This window comes from Dicentrarchus labrax, unplaced genomic scaffold (assembly GCF_905237075.1).
Source record: "Dicentrarchus labrax unplaced genomic scaffold, dlabrax2021, whole genome shotgun sequence".
NCBI lineage: Eukaryota > Metazoa > Chordata > Actinopteri > Moronidae > Dicentrarchus > Dicentrarchus labrax.
Genome location: NW_026136721.1, coordinates 8,263,548 through 8,283,281, shown reverse-complemented (window position 1 = coordinate 8,283,281; position 19,734 = coordinate 8,263,548). Strand labels below are relative to the sequence as shown.

The 19,734-nt window shown below is 40.9% G+C and overlaps 1 protein-coding gene across 6 annotated transcripts in view; it reads right to left on the bottom strand.

Moving 5' to 3' along the window:
- LOC127355318 (VPS10 domain-containing receptor SorCS1) overlaps positions 1–19,462 on the bottom strand; it is a 163,172-nt gene extending 143,710 nt beyond the window's left edge. For 5 of the 6 annotated variants that reach the window (XR_007881734.1, XM_051386082.1, XM_051386081.1 and 2 more), the window contains exon 1: positions 18,637–19,448. Coding sequence is in view for 5 of the 6 variants with exons in the window: in XM_051386082.1 (XP_051242042.1) it covers positions 18,637–19,335 (699 nt within the window). In the remaining variant the exon portion in view is untranslated. Of the gene's footprint in view, positions 1–18,636 lie in introns of all 6 variants that reach the window. The other variant, XM_051386084.1, reaches the window with a different exon arrangement.
- Between the last annotated feature and the right edge of the window lie 272 nt (positions 19,463–19,734).

Sequence of the window (19,734 nt, the reverse complement as noted above, 5' to 3'; positions counted from 1 at the left end):
TAAAGTTGACTTTATATCATTACAAAAATGTGTAAAGTGTGTAATTAATGATAAATTGTTTTTCAAGCTGTTTTGACAGGCAATGTAGTAATTTGCTTTTGCTTTGTATACCGAAGATGCATTTAAGTTTAAGAGTTGAACTAACTCATCAGGTTTTACAGTGTAGGGACTGCAGAGGTTTGCAAATACAGGAGTAAATACTGTACTTGATGGGGACTATTTTTAACATTTTAGCTAGGATCTGTTGGGCTGTGTTTTGGACAGCAGGAGGGTGTGAATGAGATAGATTCAAAAATAAACAATAGTGCCCATGTTCACGATAATGAAGGAGCATGTCAGCCAGTGTAACGGTGTTGCTTAATGATGTGTTTTTAATTTAGCTTAACTTAATTTAATTTGTTTTTAATAGTTTTTAGGCAACAGATAGCACAGATGGATAAATCAGGTTGTGGCTGCACAGACAATCCTTGTTAATAGGATCAATTCACAGTTGGTTTTCATGGATTTGTTGACAATAAGAAAATAGAGTATCACCAGACTAATCCTGGGGGGGGGGGGGGTTATTTGTGTGTTTTCAGGGGACTAATGCTGCTATTAACATGTCTAACAGAGAGGGGTTTCAATTGAAGACACACTGATAAGGATAAATAATTGTTATTTCACCGCAAAATGATTTCTCCACTCCAACTTAAAAACTGACATAGAGAATAATGTGTCATACAGATAGGATGTGATTTGATTTTCATTTTGAGGCAGGTAATGCTTGTAACAGCTAGTCTTTCCTCTGATCAAACTACATCTCACTGCGGGAAAACACCACTGACGACTGCTGTTTGTTCAAATTTCGAAGCTTGTTTAAGAAAATCTAAAGCCTAATAGATTTTTGATTTATGTTTATCACTTAAAGGCCATAGACGCTCCTGTAGATTCTCGGATACTAGAGGTGGTGTCCTTAATTCACCGAACTACTCCTCTCATCTGCCTCCCACCATCATACACCTCCATGCCGCACCACTCGGGCAAGTGGTGAGTCAAAGATGTGAAGTGCCTGCCGCAGCTCACACAATGATAATCACATGGAGTATCACCTTATCTCACACGGTTGAACTTGAGCCCTCTTTTGACTCTCTGTGCATTGCCTCGACAGCAGATAGAAGTATGAAAGGGATGACGCACGGAGAGAGCACTCAATTAGGTGTGACGGCCATACTTTGTTTTAACTGGAGTGGGCTGATTTCTCTTCAGTCCATCTCAGCCCCGGGAAGGATTCCTGGTATGATAGTCCCCGCTTTATAAGGTCCTAGCTGCCCCCTGGACTGACTCAGTACTGAGAGGATGAATTAATTAGACCCCTGTATTCCTGGTGTCCAACAGGAGGACCTGAAATACTAATGAGCTAGCGCCTGATGACACTTATCCAATCTATCATTCTGCCACCTGCACACCACTGCTTTACATAACAACTATAACCAAAAACAACTTATTTTTATTTTTTATTTTACATGTCCATTCAATATGCATTTTTTGTTGTGGCTTTGTATCTGATAGATGAAGGATAAATTAAATCGATAATAATTGGGATTAGCAAGGCTGTGGGTCCACTGCATCCAATAGTCGTTATAGTCTTTATCTTATATTTGAGATGGGACTTTATTTCTCTCTATTTGTTTTTATCTGTATTCACAATTTTAATTTTCAATTTAAAGTATATTTCATTAAAAAGTTGTTGTCTGTTGGTCTAATTCACTGTTAATTCTATGCGGTGTGCTATTTATGCCAATCATGCCCCCAGCACTAATTGAACAAGTACAACAGAGTATACTATACTCACCACTCTGATGCTCAGTTTCCATATGTAGACTGAATATATACACATACTAAACATATATACAGTGCCTGTTTATAGTTGATGGTATATTACTCTATATATACTTGCTGACTTTGCTGCTACTAATCGCACCACTTTGCTTGTGACACTATTTTACCATCAGCTTGAGTACATCTCTGGTTGTGGGTAATGTATGTATACTGCTTGTCTACTTCAGTCAAGAGGAACAGATCCTTATAATGAAGAGCTATGAAGAATATAAAATAATTATCAAAGCAAAGAGCAACACTATTGCTGCAACTAGAGCAAGAGAGGAATGCTGGCAGACAATTGCTAATCGACTCAATGCACTCTCAGTGCCTCCCGTTTATTTCTAATGTGACAACTGCACATTGTGGAGCTCTTAAACTTTAAATTTGATACAGCATTTTTAAAGATTATACTCTGACAATACTCCATTATGAAGAACACGTGGGAATCACTTGTTTTTGGCCAAACCAAAGTGAAATTAATCTTTATGGAGTTGTTATCCATGATCGATGCTAATAGACTAATCAATGTTCTACTTGGTGTTAGCAGCAATTCCAGCAATATAAAACTAAAGAAAGACTTGACAGCAACCCAGGACCAAGCATAAAAACATAATCTAAAGTGGTCTATAGCTGCTGTGCCTTCATCCCTTCAGTGTATGGATGATATGCTGTGTAACATTTGAAGCAAATGGGGGAAAAAATGGTTGTAGGTTCCCGTTAGGGGAGAGCAGTATGTTAAAATCTTCCAACTGGCCACGGTCAGTCAAACAATGGCGATTGAGGATATATTTGCGCATGCTTGTGTGCTGCACCAGCACCCCCCGCCCCGGTAACCGCCCCAGTAGTTTGAGTTGGGTGATGAGCAGCAAGTTCACTACGCACAACAAGCTCTAACAGCTTTAAAAAACGAAATAACCTCACCAAATGTCCAAAAAGGAAAATAAAAACATTAAAGAAATCCTCATTTAAAAGAGAAAAATACAACCTTCCTAATTTAAGTTTATCTCTCATACTGAACTAAGACCTTGTTAACTCACCTTACACTTTCAAACTTGACAGAAACAAAAAATAACTCACCAACCCATCCTTATTACTCTTTCCACTGTTCCAGCAATCACTAGCTCTGGTGTCTAACCATCTAACAAAGTTCGATGTGGAAATATTCTGGCACTACACGCTGTCGCAGGCTGTCTGATTCCCCCAGCCTCCCTCACTCCTCTACCCGTTTCATGCCTCTCCTGGCCTGTCCCTCTCCGGTCCCTGCTGTGTCCTCATCTTCCCCAGAGTTAGAGTCTTTGTCTGAGCCTCTGTGAATCACCTTGTATCTGTTTTCCCTGCCGTCAAACTAAACATTAAAAACATTAATTCACTGCAGTTAGATGTGAAAATATTCTGGCTCTACAGCTGTTTTTCCTCCTGCTCACTCTTCGGCTCACTGTGTGTACAGCACCGCTGAGCAGCAGCTCTTTCTCCATTAAATTATCTAAATAAAATGACAAAAATTGCACCAAAAATCGTATTGAAACAAACCGCTGATATGCCGCAATATATTCGGCCGATGGCCCAACTCTAGTTCCCGTGGCCAAAAAACAAAGCATTATGCTAAATCTGCCATAAGTGCGCTTATAATACAGGTAATTCCACCCCCTTAATGTTTTTAGCTGGTCTATATTTGTTTGTACCAGATACTCCAGCCATTATCTGCACACTTCCTGTCATTTCTCTACCTGAGATTTTGCAGTATGCACTAACTTTCTCTGTGCATGTTTCTGAGCTGTTAATAGCAGCAGGATATTTTCTAAATATGATCCAGTGCTGCTACTGTAGCTGCAGTGTCAACAGCTTTACTTTGTGGCTGTCTAATGGGCTCTGATGGCTGGGGTGCTGTCTTCAAGAGCTGTGACAAGGGGAGCTGGGCCGATCAAAGCATCATCGGAGGGATACATGGTAATTCACATGGTAATGACGGGGTTGAGGTAAATGTGTTTAGACATTAGCAGATGTGGCAGGTACTGTATCTCCAGATGTCTTCATCTGTCCCCAATGTGTCTTTTCAAGGATGACTCTATACACAGATGGAGCCTGCCAAAAAGCAGGAAGTGATTTATTTTTCTAGGCAAGTATTCTTGGTTCATAAAACACATGGACACCTCTTGCAGGACATTGCCAATGGCTGGGGAAAAAAAGCTGAAGACTGCTCATGCAGAGCCGGTGCCAAATGTCAGCAAGAATGTAGGACAGTTTGATTTGCCCACATCTTTTGTACTGAACAATATATAATACATGAATTCACACCTGTTGGTGAGCTGCTTGTCTCATGTGTAAAATGGCTCCCATTCCGTCAATACTGTAGCGTCTGTGTCATTTTGATTGCACGGATTTCTATATAACGGAGGGCTCTTCAGCCGCCATCCTTCTTAAAACTACAAGATAATTGAACAATTACCAACAAAATAACTCCTGAAGCATTATTCTCTGATGATGCGACATTATTTTTATCATTACACACCACAAATTGGTAATAATGTGTATAATAGGAGAGGTTTAATGGGGCAGAGCACCAAAACTACGTCACCAGGTGCTCTTAAAACAGACTTTCTGGCCTGTAAATGATTTTGGATGAATAACTGCCAACACATTTTCACAATTTCACAATTTAGCAAATGTTTAATTCATCTATTTATTTCAGTGACTGTTTTTGTCACCAATAGAAGCAGACAATAATGGGGCGTGGAGGAAAAATGAATCATCTGTAATTGGATGCTTTTGACCCTTAGCACCTAATTGACGTGTTTTGCATCGAAACCCCACCACTTCATCTCTGTGCCATGACTCAAACCAGTGGTGCTCTTTCAATCAATATTAATCAATATCAGTGCCTATTAAACATAACAAAGACATCAAAATGTATTTTCATGGGTGGTGTTCATAAAGCTTTTTTATGACCACACAAGTTTTTTTCTGCTGTGAGCATCACGGGAAAAAATAAAGCTTTTTTAGTATTAATTTTTCAGAATACTTTGTCACTTTTCTTTATATTCAAAATGCTTAGAATCAGTATATTTGGATCTATACATAGTAATGCCAATGAAACTCATCACCAAAAGCATGATGGGAAATGTAGGGCTAAACAGAAGAAATAGAAGTGACATAAATCACTGCTTTGTTACACTATCAATGCTTTTTTTTTGCTCAGAATGGCCCGCATGGTTGTCTGGGACAATGCCTCTCTCTCTCCTCCATCCATTCCTACACAGGTGTTGAACTCCAGTGGCCATACAGGGAAAAATTGAAAGCAGTTTTGATATAAAGTTGCACAGAAACAGCCCAGCATGTGATAGACCCATCAATCCACTAGAGGATACCATGTCAGTGTCATGTTCTGCATAGCCTAAACGTGAAAAGTACATATGTGGTGCAGTATAAAGAGTGACAAAGATAGCATAGGAAAGAACTCCAGGTTAATGGATGGGTCAAACAAACAAACTTTTATCTGGGGGACTGCTGTTCGAGTCCCGTGTGAAGTTTTTGGTGCCTAAACCTAACCAAACTCTACTTCATTTTGAAAGTGTAACCATAAATTCCATACATATTATTGCCAACTTGACGGCAGTATGAGAACATGTTGAAAGCATGATACTGCCACGCCTTGGTGAAGCAAAGCACGACACTGCCACGGTGGACCGGTGGGTATATTACACGACTTGGCCTGATATCGGGCTGGCAAAACATAAATGGTACAAAAGAAATGGAGATTTCTGAGTAGCCCACCTCACATGAAAATGACATTCCGAGCTAAGACATAAAGTGAGTGAAAGCCAAGCAAAAACAGACGAGTGTTTCTAGCATCCTTTTCCATCCTTCCAACAGCATTAACTTACAGAATTCATGTTACCTCCAGCAAGATGGTAAAGCTGTAAGGTGATTCTCCCCCAGCGGTCCAGTGCATTCTGACATTCAGCCATACTGAATCTCTGCATTCTGCAGGGAATATCTATTACAGCTGGAAGACTGATCGGCCTCACTACAAAGACTCTCTGTCTGTTTCTGTATTATCTTTCCATCAACAAACATCATAATTACAGGATCAGCTTTAAGTGTCTATTTCAGGATTGTGTACCCTGACTTTCGCATCACCAATTAAAACTCATTGTGTTGATCTGCAGCGCTAATGTGGCATCATGCACTTCCACTAAACCGAGGTACTATTCAGCTATTACTCACACAATGAAATATGCATTTTAGATGCCACGTGTTCAATGAATATACAGTCATGTTTCATTGATCTTAATTATAAGTCACCACAAAGACTTTACAGCAGACAATTATTTGTAACTTTTCTAATGATGTTAATAGATCTCACATTATGAATATTCAAAACAGGAAGCTTTATACTTTACTGTTTTGTCTAATCACAGTTTGTAATTTACTCAGTGGTCCTGCTGCTTGTGCTACAGCACACACACACACACACACACACACACACACACACACACACACACACACACACACACACACACACACCGCAATGGATGCCCTACACCAGCCCCTAAGAACCTTGGCAGCTTACAGAGAAAAGAAGCATTGTGTGAACTTCACCACCCAGCAAGATAACAGAAAAATGAGAAATAATGAATTTCAGCACAAGTTCTAAATAGCATGAGTTTTATTGTACTTTTTCAAGCAGCAGCATAAGTACAAGGAGGCAGGAAAATGCATTGATCATAATGAATAGCAATGTGATACGGACTCATTAAAAGATTTGTGAATTGCTACGTGGGGTCATCTGCGCATGCAGAGCCAGGAAGTGTGTGGGCTGTTGTAAAGGCAAAGAAAAAGGAAAAAGGCTCAGCTGTTTTTACTTTTGAAGATTAAGTATTCAGTATGCACCATGTCAATTTCAAGAGCGTGAGTGGGCAACACAAGGTCCCTTCTTAAGTCTTTGATACACACGCAAGCAGGAAAAAAACAGCTGTTTTGTCAAAAACAACAACCGGTGTGTGTTGAAAAGCAGAGATTGATCCATTGCCTATTCTTTGTGTTGTTCAGGGTCTTTCTAGGCTTTTTCTACCACTCTGTGTCTCTGTGTTATAGCAGACTTGGTCAATTAACTTGACCGGCCATCTTATCTGTCCCAGTCAACGTGCTCGGCTCTTAAAAAACACCTTTTTTCATCTTCACTTTCAGACACATTCCTGCAGTATACAGATTGTGAGGGATTCAATTTGTGCTACACATGTCCCGTGCAATTCTGAACCTGATCAGTGGGTGAGATGGGACTCTCGTGCCTCCTGAAAGAAGACCTCTGAGTGCCTTGCAATAGCTGCAAGAATCATCCTTGTCAATCTGAATTGCTACGATGGGGAAGAGGTTTCAAAGGAAGCAGATAATATATAAACACCATGACCAGCAATTGAATCCTTGGGCCTCAGACTGAAAATCTGCAGTCAAAGGGTATACATGAACTCCATACGGCAAATCTGACTTTTTCAGATATTCCAAAGTAAATGCAACTCCTTGCTCTTACTTAATACTCTCTGTGTAGTATATAAATTACGTTTGTTCCCCCAACTGTCGCAAATGTCCAGACAAAATCTGATCTGAGTGCGCTCCACCTTGCAGCTCAGCCTCTAAGCTGCGCTCCAGTACTTTCCTAACAGTGTGCAGAGCTCCTGTCTCCCACAAACCCATCACCTCGATCGCCATCGTTCACATCAAAGTGTCAATCACATCACAGGGCAGCGGGGCAGCTGCAGTAATGTCACCAGACATTCATAGCACTGATGTTTGTGAAGAGGTAATGGCACTGCAGTATAGAGTACATGTATTACAGAGATACAGCCTTATACAAGTCAATGCTAAAGCTTATAGGTATTGATTCTAATAGCTGGTTCCATTTGAACCCAACAATAGCAGTTTTAGATGTGCTTTGGTCCAAAACTAACAAATCTAGTCTCCTAGCACCCATAAGCGCAAAGCAATGTATAAAACAATAGGCCTGTAATATTACAGTTTTAGTGATGTAGTTCTGTTAGTTACTTGTCCAAAGACCAAAATTAAATGATTATTGTTTTGTTAAAGTCCTCTCTGCAAATAGCTGTAAAATTCAGGTTTTTTTGCAAAGCATTAGGCTAGGTTAAGTTATTAGGTCAATACCACTGTCATGTTTCTGTGTTAACTCTGGAGTTTGAGCCAGGAGGTGATAAGCTTAGCATAGCTTAAAAAAACAGGGGGAAATGGCTAGCTGGGCTCTTGCATGTAGCATAGGTTTGTGTCACTGACAGTATATTTAATGGACAGAGGGTCTGAAAAGTGAAGCAAATGCTGAAGTGTCTTCGAATCTGTATTCGATGTGCAGGCCACCAGGGGGAGCTCCATTGGCTGCAATAACACAGCGATCCCATTCACTCTAATGGAGAATGAGCCGACTTCTCACTTCATTTATGAGTTCAGTTTCCTGATGAATTTATGGTCTTAACCACTAGTTTAACATCTTCTTCCATACAGCATGATTTTCATTTAGTATATTATGGTCCAATTTAGAGTAAACCTAAAACAAACTTAGATCAAACTAACATCAAACTAGGTAGTGCTGATCAAATGCAAATCAAGATTATGTTACTACATTGACTATTTCTCACTTAAAATCATTTCAGAAACATATTTTAGTGTACTGTTTAAGTGTAATACGAGATTGTGTGTGACCAGGTGAGCTTGGTATGTCCGTCCTACTGCTAGTATTCTGTCATGCTATAGTCCTCCTGCCAATGGTGGTATGACTTTTAAGGTTAAGAGCTTGTAATCTATCACAACTCTCTTATTAGATGTCAATTGAAAGGTTACCAGCAATCAAAGTTAGAAGATGATTGAACATCCAATGACGGGGTTTTAAATCCAAGTTGCAAGCAAAGCCCGGAGTAGCAGTACCATAAAGTTTGTTGCATTCAATGAACCTTGCTAAAGGCGTCAATATGCTTCAAACTAAGTGCTTGTCAGATCGTTTTCCTTGCAGTCATCGGAATTAGAAGGGCGCCTCCAAAAATGTTTGTAACTTTTTGAAACCAGCATTCAGACAAGCACACCTACTTCACACTATTTTCCATCACCTTTTGGGTGTACAGTCAGGTCCAGCTCCAAGTGTGTGCCATTATCCACATTTGTACTATGGAGATAACAGCAGATGTGGAGATATGGCAGGTTTTTTTTGCCCTGCCTTTTTGCTTTTAGTCATGTTCAGATGATGTTTCATACCAACTATTTAGTTTGAAGCACACTGAACCTACTGCCCCTGATCATGTGTAGAGGCCCTATAGCTCTACAAACATAAGTGGACTGTGCAACACTTGAACAACACCGACGAGCGGTTAGTGTGAAGTGAAACAATCTTGCTGACAATGTAGCACATCATGTCTATTTCAGTAGTAAGAACTTCCCTTTCATATTATGAGTTTAACTTTTACAACTTCCAAGTTCAGAATTAGGACATCCAGTATTTGGAGAATCATGAAAATTAGGAGTTCGGTTCACGTTGAATACACATTTCTGGTTGTGTACAATAATTAGGCAACCAGTAAAAAGTGTAGTGTTTTTGCCTTCTCAACCAACAAAATCTGATTACAGATCTCAATTGAATCTTTGAGTTTTAGATTTTTTTAATGAAATTAGCTACTTACAAATGTTAAAAGCTAAACCTAAATAATCAAATGTGCATATTTGATGCTTGATTGTTCCCCTAACCCCCACTTAGGCAAGTATCATGAATGAGTTTTACCGCCTACCTCACCTGACTCCTTCTCATGCCCCCTAACTTTGCCACAGACACACCTCTCTGCACCTCCCTCTGTCATCTCACCTCTCGGCAGACTCATCCAACCCCTCCAGCTCTGCGGTTGTCGGACTGTGCGTGCTGACAGAACCACCCTACGGTTAGCTAAAATAAAATGGTGGAAATCCAAGGACCTCCTTGCCTATCAATCTCTTCTCTCCTCTTTCTTATCTGCAGCTAAAAGCTATTTCTTTCAATCCAAAATTCAATCTTCCTTTTCCAACCCCATAAAACACTCCCACAACTCCCTCCTCCTTTCTACCAAGCAACTTTGTTAACTACAAAAGATAGATGACATACCCTCCTCATTTCCCCACCCTCCTGCTGACACCACCTGTCGTATATACATCTTTGTCTTCATTTCCTATTCTAACTTCATTTTCACACCTCTCTCCCAATGAGTTACTAACCTTGGTTACCTCCCACCGCCCAACTCAATGGCTCCGACCTCTTTCCTTTTTTTACCCACCTTATGCCTCCTTGACAGCTGGCTGGCAGGGTGCCTGTACACATCTTACCTCAAAAAACCTCTACTTGCCTACCGTGCTGTAAATGGCTCAGATACATCCTATATCCGGGACATGAGTAGGTCTTCTTCTACAGAGTCTGCCATGTTGAACTGTGGTGTTTCTACAGTAGCTACAGGGCAAACAAACTAAACACTGGCTCTAGATAGGGACTTTTGCATTTTTTGCTAGTTTTGTTGCCACTGTAGTCTCTGCTTCATGCTTGGAAGGGGAGGGTGAGTGAAGTGGTTATCAGTTGGTTGCAATCTGCAACCTCACCACTAGATGCTACTAAATCTTAAACATTGATCCTTTAAGAGGGAGAAACGGACACGTGAGAGCAATCAGAACAATACTCTCAGGAGGATCTAAGGTCACTTACTGAAATAATACTTACTGTGTGTTCCTGAGGCCTCATCGGCTTGGCTGACAATGCCCCAACATATTATTAAGTATATATTTTCTATCGAGAGCCTGCCTCAAGGAAAATTACAACTACTCTAGAGATGGTTTTACAACATATAACTCCAGACTAAAGGAAATAATGACTAATTTGTGAGCTTTTCACTTGGGATTTTTGCTTGTAGAAAGAGAGGAGAGGGACTGGGAAGCTAGTTTGTTTATGGGCATATGCAGCCTGATGGCAAGTAAACGCTGCTCACTGGAGCGTGACAGCGTCCGCCTGCCTGATAACTCCCAGGCACGCACCCGAAGGATCGCTTAGCCCACACAGTGGCTTCAGTTATGTTTGTTGTTTCAATTTCTTCTTTTTAGTTTCTCCTCTCAGCAGAATGTGTTAAGTAACAGGTCTGAAAGCACATAGATTAGAATGCGCTCTGCGTTGCAATTGAACGTTCACAACCTGACTTGGAAGCTCACATTGTGAGTGCAGTGTTACACAGGATGGGTATAGCTAAGACACAAGGTGCATGTGAGCAAAGAGGAGGGAGGGAGAGGGGAGAAGAAGCAGAAAGAAACTTGGACACAGATTTAAGAAAATAAAAGCACAAGAGATGGCAAACTGGCAAACTCAGGCCTTTCATAGATGTATCAAATGTAACCAGATCCGTTTCTAGGGATGTTTCATCCACTCCAACAGAAGGAGAAACACATAGCCATACCTATGGCTCAAGTGTGTTGCATACTGTAAACCTGCTAAGACTCATCATTTTTCAGATTTTCACATTTTTACCTCAAGTTTAAGTTAAAGTGGAAAATTACCTCCATTTTGTACACATATCCAAAATTAGTTGTGTTTGCTGTAAGAAGACTGTGGTCTACATTAGACAGGGAGATAAATGAAAAACAAAATTAATTTGCTGTATAATTCACTATTAGTGTTTGCAGCAAGTTTTCAGATTTTTTCCACCTTCAGAATAAACCCCCCGAAAGTTTTGAAATGTAAAAACTGAGTCTGTCCTCTCAACAACAAATAGAAACAGCATGTCAAAGGAATTTGTGGTTAATTACTATATAAAACTTCTCTTAACTTTTGCACAGTTTAAGCACAGAAAAAAAACTTGCTAACACCTGAGAAATAGTTCCGCTGTGTAAATTAGAATGTGTTTTGTAAGTCAACTAAATGTTAATTTGTCTTCACATAAGTGTTGGTTAGGAAGAAACCAACTAATTACCTTTTAAGAAAAGCTGGCCTGTTTCTTCACCACATTACATAAGAAACTGACTTACATAAGAATTGCACTGTATTAGACATAAGAGAGATTAGGTCAGTGAGAAACATTCCTTCAGAGGTCCACCATGGCAATGAAAACATAAAATTAAAAACTATTTGCAGATTTCTTCATTATCTTTTAGTAATTCTTTAAAGCAATTTAAAGGCCATCAAAAATTGCTAGGGATTGCTAGGGCAACAGCTGCTGAGACATTTCACCAAAAAAACACAAATGTCAACCTCATGCTGGTGCTACAGGAAAAGTCAGAGGATTACCAAAGTCATTAGAATTCATCCTCCAGGAACTGCTACTCTGGGTACTAAATTTGATCCCAACCCATCAAGTGGATGTTGATATGTAAAAAACTTTGACCTGCTGATGGTACAAGAGGACGAGCCCGTGGAAAGTTATTCAACGTCATCCTCTGGGTACCATAAATATCTGCACCAAATGTTATGGCCATCCATCCAATATTTGTCAAGATATTACACCAGAACAGTAAACCTCATTGTAGCGCAAGAGGAAAAGTCACTAAACTAAGTAGGATTCATCCTCTGATGACCATGCATGTCTGTACAAAATGTCATGGCAATCCATCGTTGTTATTGTTGTTTGTGTTGTTGTATTATAGTCCGGACCAAAGTGGTGGACCAACTGACAGACCAACACTGCTGCTAGCATGGCTAAACATCTGTATGCAGTTGTTTAGCAGATGCATGCTAAGCCTTAAGCATGAAAGGATATGAAAAATAATTTAACACAGCCTTCAATGCATTAAACTGTCCAACAAGATAACTATTATGTTAGGAACACATCAAATTAGCAGATAATACCACTGTAAATGTGTTCAATTTATAGCACGTCCCGCAACTCCATGTGGCCTTGACAGCCTTCAAATATCTGAAAATGAGCAAATTATTGAAGGCTTGATGGCGCAGAGAGAATACCACTGCACAGTGGAGCTGGACGTTGGTGAAACAAATCTGGGGTTGGCAGTAAATTGGGCGTTGCCATGGCTATGAGAACACACACACACAACCATATATATATATATATATATATATATTCATCAACACCCAGAGAGGTAGTGTGAGACTGTCAACTGAGACGGCATATGTGAGTGAGCTTCTCACAGCACTTCAAAGAGCGTCATGTGATTGACTCCTCATTAGCTGGTGACAAAGTCTTTTGATATATTACTTTTTTGTCTGTGCGAGACACTACTGTTGTCTCTGTAGGGTTTCATTTACATGCTTCTGTTTACCTTTTTTGGACATGTTCCAGCAGGACATATCCTCCGTCTCTGGAGGCATTAAGGCTCGAGAGCAAACTTTTTCGACTGATAGACAATATGTCAGCCTGAATCCATCTGAGTGACGGAGCAAAGTATTCAAAGCCTGACATTTTATAATGTAAATAATACTGTCCCGGTACATGTTGTACATCCATCTGAGCAATATGCCACCAGCCCCACGGTGAGATTGCTCTTTGCCTGTAACCTTTTTCTCAGAATCTCAATGCTGCTCTGCCAGGTCCAAGAACTCAGCAGGTATTTGTTTGATCAGTTTTGTTTCTCTCTTTTTTGCAGATGGGAGTTGCTTGGTGACAGCTGTCATGTATAAATCAGACAAGATGAAACAGTAGTATCCAAATTTTTAGCTGGTTTTTATGGAAGCTCCGATGTGCCTTTATTGTCTTTAGTTAGTGCTGTCACGTGTTTCAGCATTGGGTTAATTCAAGCCACGTGTATACTAGGGCTGCATTATATTGTAAAAACAAACATTACAGCTCATGCAATTTGCATATTGCAGTTGACCATATGGTTGGCTATGGTAGTACATACCATCCTTAGAATAATTTTCAACATCTGGTTTCATACTTCGAGTCAAATATGTTTACAAAGTCAATAAACCATCAGATAATACTGCACTGGGAATCAAAGGGTGAGTTGTAATGTCCATTCAGGCAATTTTGGCTATTGTAGTACATGCAGTTAGGAAACCTACTGTTTATTACAACTTGGTTTTTATTTCTGATTGATTCAGATTACTGTTCTATCAGTTTTGGTAACATTGTACTCACCAGAACAGTTGCTGGGATCTTAAATTAGGCTCATTGGGGCAAGAACACGAGCAGTCAGACAATCCTACAGGTTGCTAACAGAGAAAACCAAGAGAGCAAATGACCTGTTGTAATAAACCATACTTTCCCATACCAGCTAATGAGCTTGTTGGGGACAATACACAGAGAGGAAGTGCTGCCTTACAGGCAAAACTCAGGATAAAATTCTGCTCACACTACACAACAGATCTCAAGAGCTGGTTCTGCTGATCTACCTAGAAAGCAAATAATGCCATGAAATATTGATGTACGCCAAAAGTTATCTTTTTAATGGTTGATTGTAGTCCTAGGCAATATACCGGGTGAACCATACTTGTTTTAATTCCTTGTCTGATGTGCGTTTTTCATGTATTTCTGCACATATTGTTGCACAGTTCAAACAACTACAGTTCAAACAACTACTATATCCCATTTTTTTCTTATGCAATATAACATTGAGAAATATCTCTTTAAATAATTATTTGAGTCATTTTCATTTTATGTAATTTCATGCATTCTGATTCCTCCATATATTGTATCATTCTGTGGGTCCAAGAAAACCCTACAGTAATCACAGTCTTGTGTATATACATTATGACATTACAATGTTTTTCTATGTAATGTACTCCTGACAGTAGAACAAGCCATTATAATCCTATATAAAGGCACTGTCATGCCAAAAATTACAGTGAAACAAAATTTTGGTCATAGCGCCAAGCACTAGCTGATTGTAGCTAAAAAATTAAATAATGTTATGCACTGGTGAATTATCCACCAACTATGAAATATTTTAAGCTGTTTTTTCTCTTTCATCTTTATTTATTTTGCAGAGACTTCATTTTACCTGTAGTTATGAATACATGTAGATTGTGTAGAATACAGCAACAGTGTTGCTTATATCATATTAATATTTTATTTTGTGATTAATTAGAATTAAGGGCAGAAATTTTGGTTGTTAAGAAACGCAGCTGACAGTCTTGGTTTTGAATGAGATGTAGGATTCATCCTTTAGATCTTACTATCTCTACAGTGCTGTCCACCTACACAGCCGAATGCAACAAGTTCATACCAGTTCTCTGAGAGCTGTCAAATGTCTTCCTAGAGAATTTAGGCAAATAAGTAACTGGAGCAGACGCGCCCTAAGAAAAGGTGGAGAGATAGGGGATACACCATAAAAAAAATCCAAATTACAAAGTAAATCCTGGTATGAGCCGAAAACACAGTTTGATAAAGCAGTGTATCCACGGGTCACATCCCCTTTTGAGTTTGAGTCGGCTTTAGAGGAGGTTAAGCTTTGGGTCATCGGCTAATGTGGTGTAAAACATGGGTCATGATCAGATCATGGACTTTTCGTGAAAACGTTCCCCAAAGTAAAGTTTGAACTCGGAACATTCAGAGCTGAAGGCAACTTGTATGTAAACACATTTCTTTTAGACTGCTGCTCATATTTCAACACAAATTCACATGCAAACACACATAAAGGGTATAACGCAGTGAGTCTGCATCATTTACTAAATTCAGTACAGTCCATTCAGCTACTGCAAGTGTATTTTTACTCACATTAGTGTATTTCCCTGAATTTGCTGTACAAGGCTTATATGACTCCTGTGGCCAATGCTTCATGAGTCATAATTAGAACCTCCAATCCAATCTGACATACAGGCTTCCAGTAATGTGGGATGGTTAAAAGGCAAGCTTTGTAAATACCTTAAAGGTTAAATATTAAGAGCAATGGAGCCCTTATCTGTATCCTTTTCACTCTAGCTCTGCGGCACGTTGTTGACTCATCTGTTTATTTATACAGCGGCTCAGATTGTAAAGACCAAGGACTCGTGTTCCTGCTTATAGCAACAACTCTACATATTTAATGCAGGATGCTCTGTTCTCGCACGGCCTCGAGTAAGTTGTCTGCCTCAAGTGAAAAAATAGGGGCAAATGGTTTCATAGTTGCACATCTATTCACATCACAAAATCAAATTGGCAGAAGCAGAGAAGCAACAATAAGCATACAAAAATGGAAAGAATGCTGTTACTGATATTTTCTTTTTCCTTGCCTCCGCTGTAAGGTCACTTTTTGTCATGAGCCACAGCAGTTTGTCAAGCCCACAGAAACACCTGAGGCACAGGATGGAATTTCAGTCAGAAGCGAAGTGGAGGGCATGGGAGCTGGTGATACGTGTTTGACTGTAATTGGTTTTGTTACAGACAGGGCTAAGTGGTGTGGGTGTAACACGGAGCTGTGCAGTTGTGGAACAGTCAGGACACTGGCTCACGAAAAGCCCAGTTTGAGGACAAACCATTTTCCCCTCCAGGACGATTTTGCAGGATAAAGAGACAATTTTTTTTTCTTTTTTTTTTCTTGCCTTCGATTCTCAGTCCATGCTAATTATATTTTGCACTGTGAAGTAGAAGAGGCGGTTGCGTCGAGATATCTGTCCTTGCAGCAAATGAATACATTTGAACTGTGCTCCAGTGCCTTTTTCTGGTTAAGCTGCCCGAAGACTTTCTTCTTCCCCTGTTAATTAAAGTTTAAAGCAATAATCTAAAATTGCATTTAGGCTTAGATTATCACTTGGGATACAACATGAAGCATGTTTGTGCAGGTTTAGATTCATGATGCTCAGATTCCAAAGCTTTTATTCTCTCTCTTTTTCTCTCCTGCATCCAGAAACAAAATGCTGCATAAAAGCCAGCTGGTAAAACAAGTAATAATAAAATGTGTTGCACCACGGATGACACATCCAGCAGCACCACCTGCTACTGTAGAGGTAGACACACATTAATGCTTCACGGAGAAGGGCTGCTCAGAGATTCCTTAGAGACTCCTGCTAAATTAAAGCGGTTGTTTTTAAAATAATTACGACATTCTTGGTCGTCAGTGTCGGCACTCACTGTCTGCAGTGTTGTGTTTTGAAGAGGACAATCGAATGAACTCCATTAGTGGTGACCTCGCTGCAGATGTGCCTGTAAGAGCTGAACTCAGGTGAAGGACACGGTTTGACATCGCGGCCACTTGGACAATCACATCCAGCAATGATGCAACACCCAGACAATTGGAAAAACGCTCACTTATTGTATCACTCATTATAGAGAACTGTGACTGCATAGGGCTGTGGCATTTTACATTTTGTCACATCAGTGCCGATACTATGCCCGATTTTCAGCTCTGACGATGGAACAATCATTTAGAGCTGAAACAATTAGTCCATTTATTGATTAGGTGAACATCAGAACGACTAATCATAATAATTTGCAACAATTTTCATTTGGAATCGATTAATGGTCGATTAAATAGGAACTAAAAAATGCCAAACATTATTGTTTCTGTGATGATTAGCTCTCCTTTATTTCATTGTAAACTGGATATCTCTGGATTTTAGTTGGATGGACATAAAAGCTACACCAAGATGTCACACAGAATTTATGATAAGCATTTTTCCACAATTTCTGACATTATAATATTGAAAAACACTGAAATAATCTTTAGATGCAGCCTACAATACTTTTCTTTGAGAAATATGAATTTTCTTTTTCATTTATTAAAAGAAATCAACCTTCTGAAACATTCAATTTGAAATTCGGGCTAAAGATATGAATCTTGATGTCAGCTTTTTGCACATGGCAGTGATCTGTAGCTAGTGTTACACACACAGGTGGGCACCAAAAAAGTATTGAGGCTCAGCCCTTGTGCAGCTGCTACCAGTCACCTGATCTGGACATGTGCTCCTCCACCAGAGCAAACACCTGAACAGATTGTTACCCGCTCTGCAAATGTCCTCCCTCCCCCACGAGGAGGGACTCATTCACCAATCTGATCTTCTCATTCCCGCCATTACATGAAAGGATCTGATGCCAACAAGCAAAGAAGAGAGGCCGCTCTGCAGCTGGAAAGTTTGCGCGTGCTCCTTAGGCCCGTGGCTCAGGGACCCTGGCTTCAGAAAAGGAAGGAGGGGGGCTGGAAATTGCTTAACCTCTCCCAAAACCTGCAGCGCTACCTTGAAAATCCTGCCCTCTGGTCAGAGATGCTCCCTGCTCAACATGAACAGCTTTAACCCCACATCAGTTCAGCTGCCTGAGACTGGGGAAGCTCCTGAGATAGAGCCCTCTCTCTCTCTCTCTGTACTCTACTGGAGGTCACTCTCTCTCTCTTTAAATAAAAACCCACACCAGAGCAGAGGTGCGTGGAGTTTTAGGCCTAATTTTAATTTGTAACCCAAATATTCTCAGTTCAGTAGAACTAGAATATGAACTAGAATAAGACCACTGACTTGTGATCCTCTCAGTGCTGTTCTGTATTAAAACCCATCATTACTGAAGCCCAAGTATTCAGTCTCTGTTGTTGAAAACATAGATGAGAACATGTTTAGTGAAAGATCTCTGACAGCAGTTTCATCTCGTGTCTTGGAGGTGAGAATTTAATTAAAGAGGTGTGCCTCTCTTTGGGGCTCTGTCTCCCTTTCTCACTCCCTCTCTCTCACTCACACACACACACACACACTATCTCACACATATACACACACTCATCTTAAACGGCGCATCAGACAGAGATTTGGTTCCTCTCTCGAGGGTGCTGTGTGCGCACCTGGCGGCCGACTTAAGCGCACATCTCCCTCCTCTGTGGATTCGCGCATATTGCCAGTGATGCTTAAAGTGGACATAATAAATCACTTACGCTGCTGTTCTGCCCGGACCAGTGCACCATAGCCTGGTTGTGGGATGAGTCCCCGGTTAAGGCGAACGTTGAACTGTTAAGTTTTAGCTCCTCCTGCCTCGGACCGGCGGCTCTCCGCTCCTCTCCGCTCCAGCGCAACTCAGAGCGCGTCACTCTGCGTCCAGCCGCCGAGCTCCTGCCCTCTCCCGGGTCTTGACTCTGGGCTGAACCGGGGGTTCTGACTTTATCGTCATCACTGTTCCTCCTGGCGCGCTTTCTGGTCCTGGTGGTAAAACCTGCGCCATCGCCGCTCATTTGGACCCGAGAAACTTTCATCTTTGCAAACTCGCTCTCTCCGGGTTCACTGATTGCGCGCAGGTTGTCTGTATTCCGTTTCAGCCTCTGCTCAGTGTATTCCGCCCGAATCTCTGGAGCGCATTCAGCGGACAACGCTGCGCAACGGAGCCGCCGACTTTCGGCACTTGCAGCCCCGGAGCTCCCTGCCCCGTCTCCGCGTCCAAAAACTTCTCCCTTTAATCCTGTTGCGGGTTCACTCGTGTCGAATTTCAGCAGTAATTCCTGTGCACGCCACTTATTTCCAGGCTGGCATGACCTGCAAGTTATCTCAGCCTTGGCGGCATGAGAGAAACAGAGCATCATCAAAAGCAAAAACCAGAGCGCACTGTGCCACTTTGGGCAAAATATGACCTGCCTCTCCATGGCTGGCGGCACAGAATGATGCTGCGGATGCAAGAAGTCCTTTCCCGCACTCTTCTCTCTGCCCTTTCCCGGGGACTGAATTGCCGCTCGGCGGTGGAAGAGGAAGTGCTGCGCAAGTTGTGGCGTTGCCCAAATGCAGTGTTGTAAAAAGTGCGGCTGAGTCTAAGTGGTCCAAGTTGAAGGATTTGATCAAATGAAGCCCCGCACGCATGGGGGAGGAGCTGAGGACCCGGACTGAGAGATGGAGGATAATGTTGGGCTGTCTTTCTCCATATTTGTTATTTCCCACCATATGCTCGGCTATAATTAAAGCAGTCAGTACTACAGTCATTTTGTTCCGCCGCTCTTTTATTTCTCCTCACAGCCACATTTTTTTCTGAGAAGCTATTCCTGCTGGTT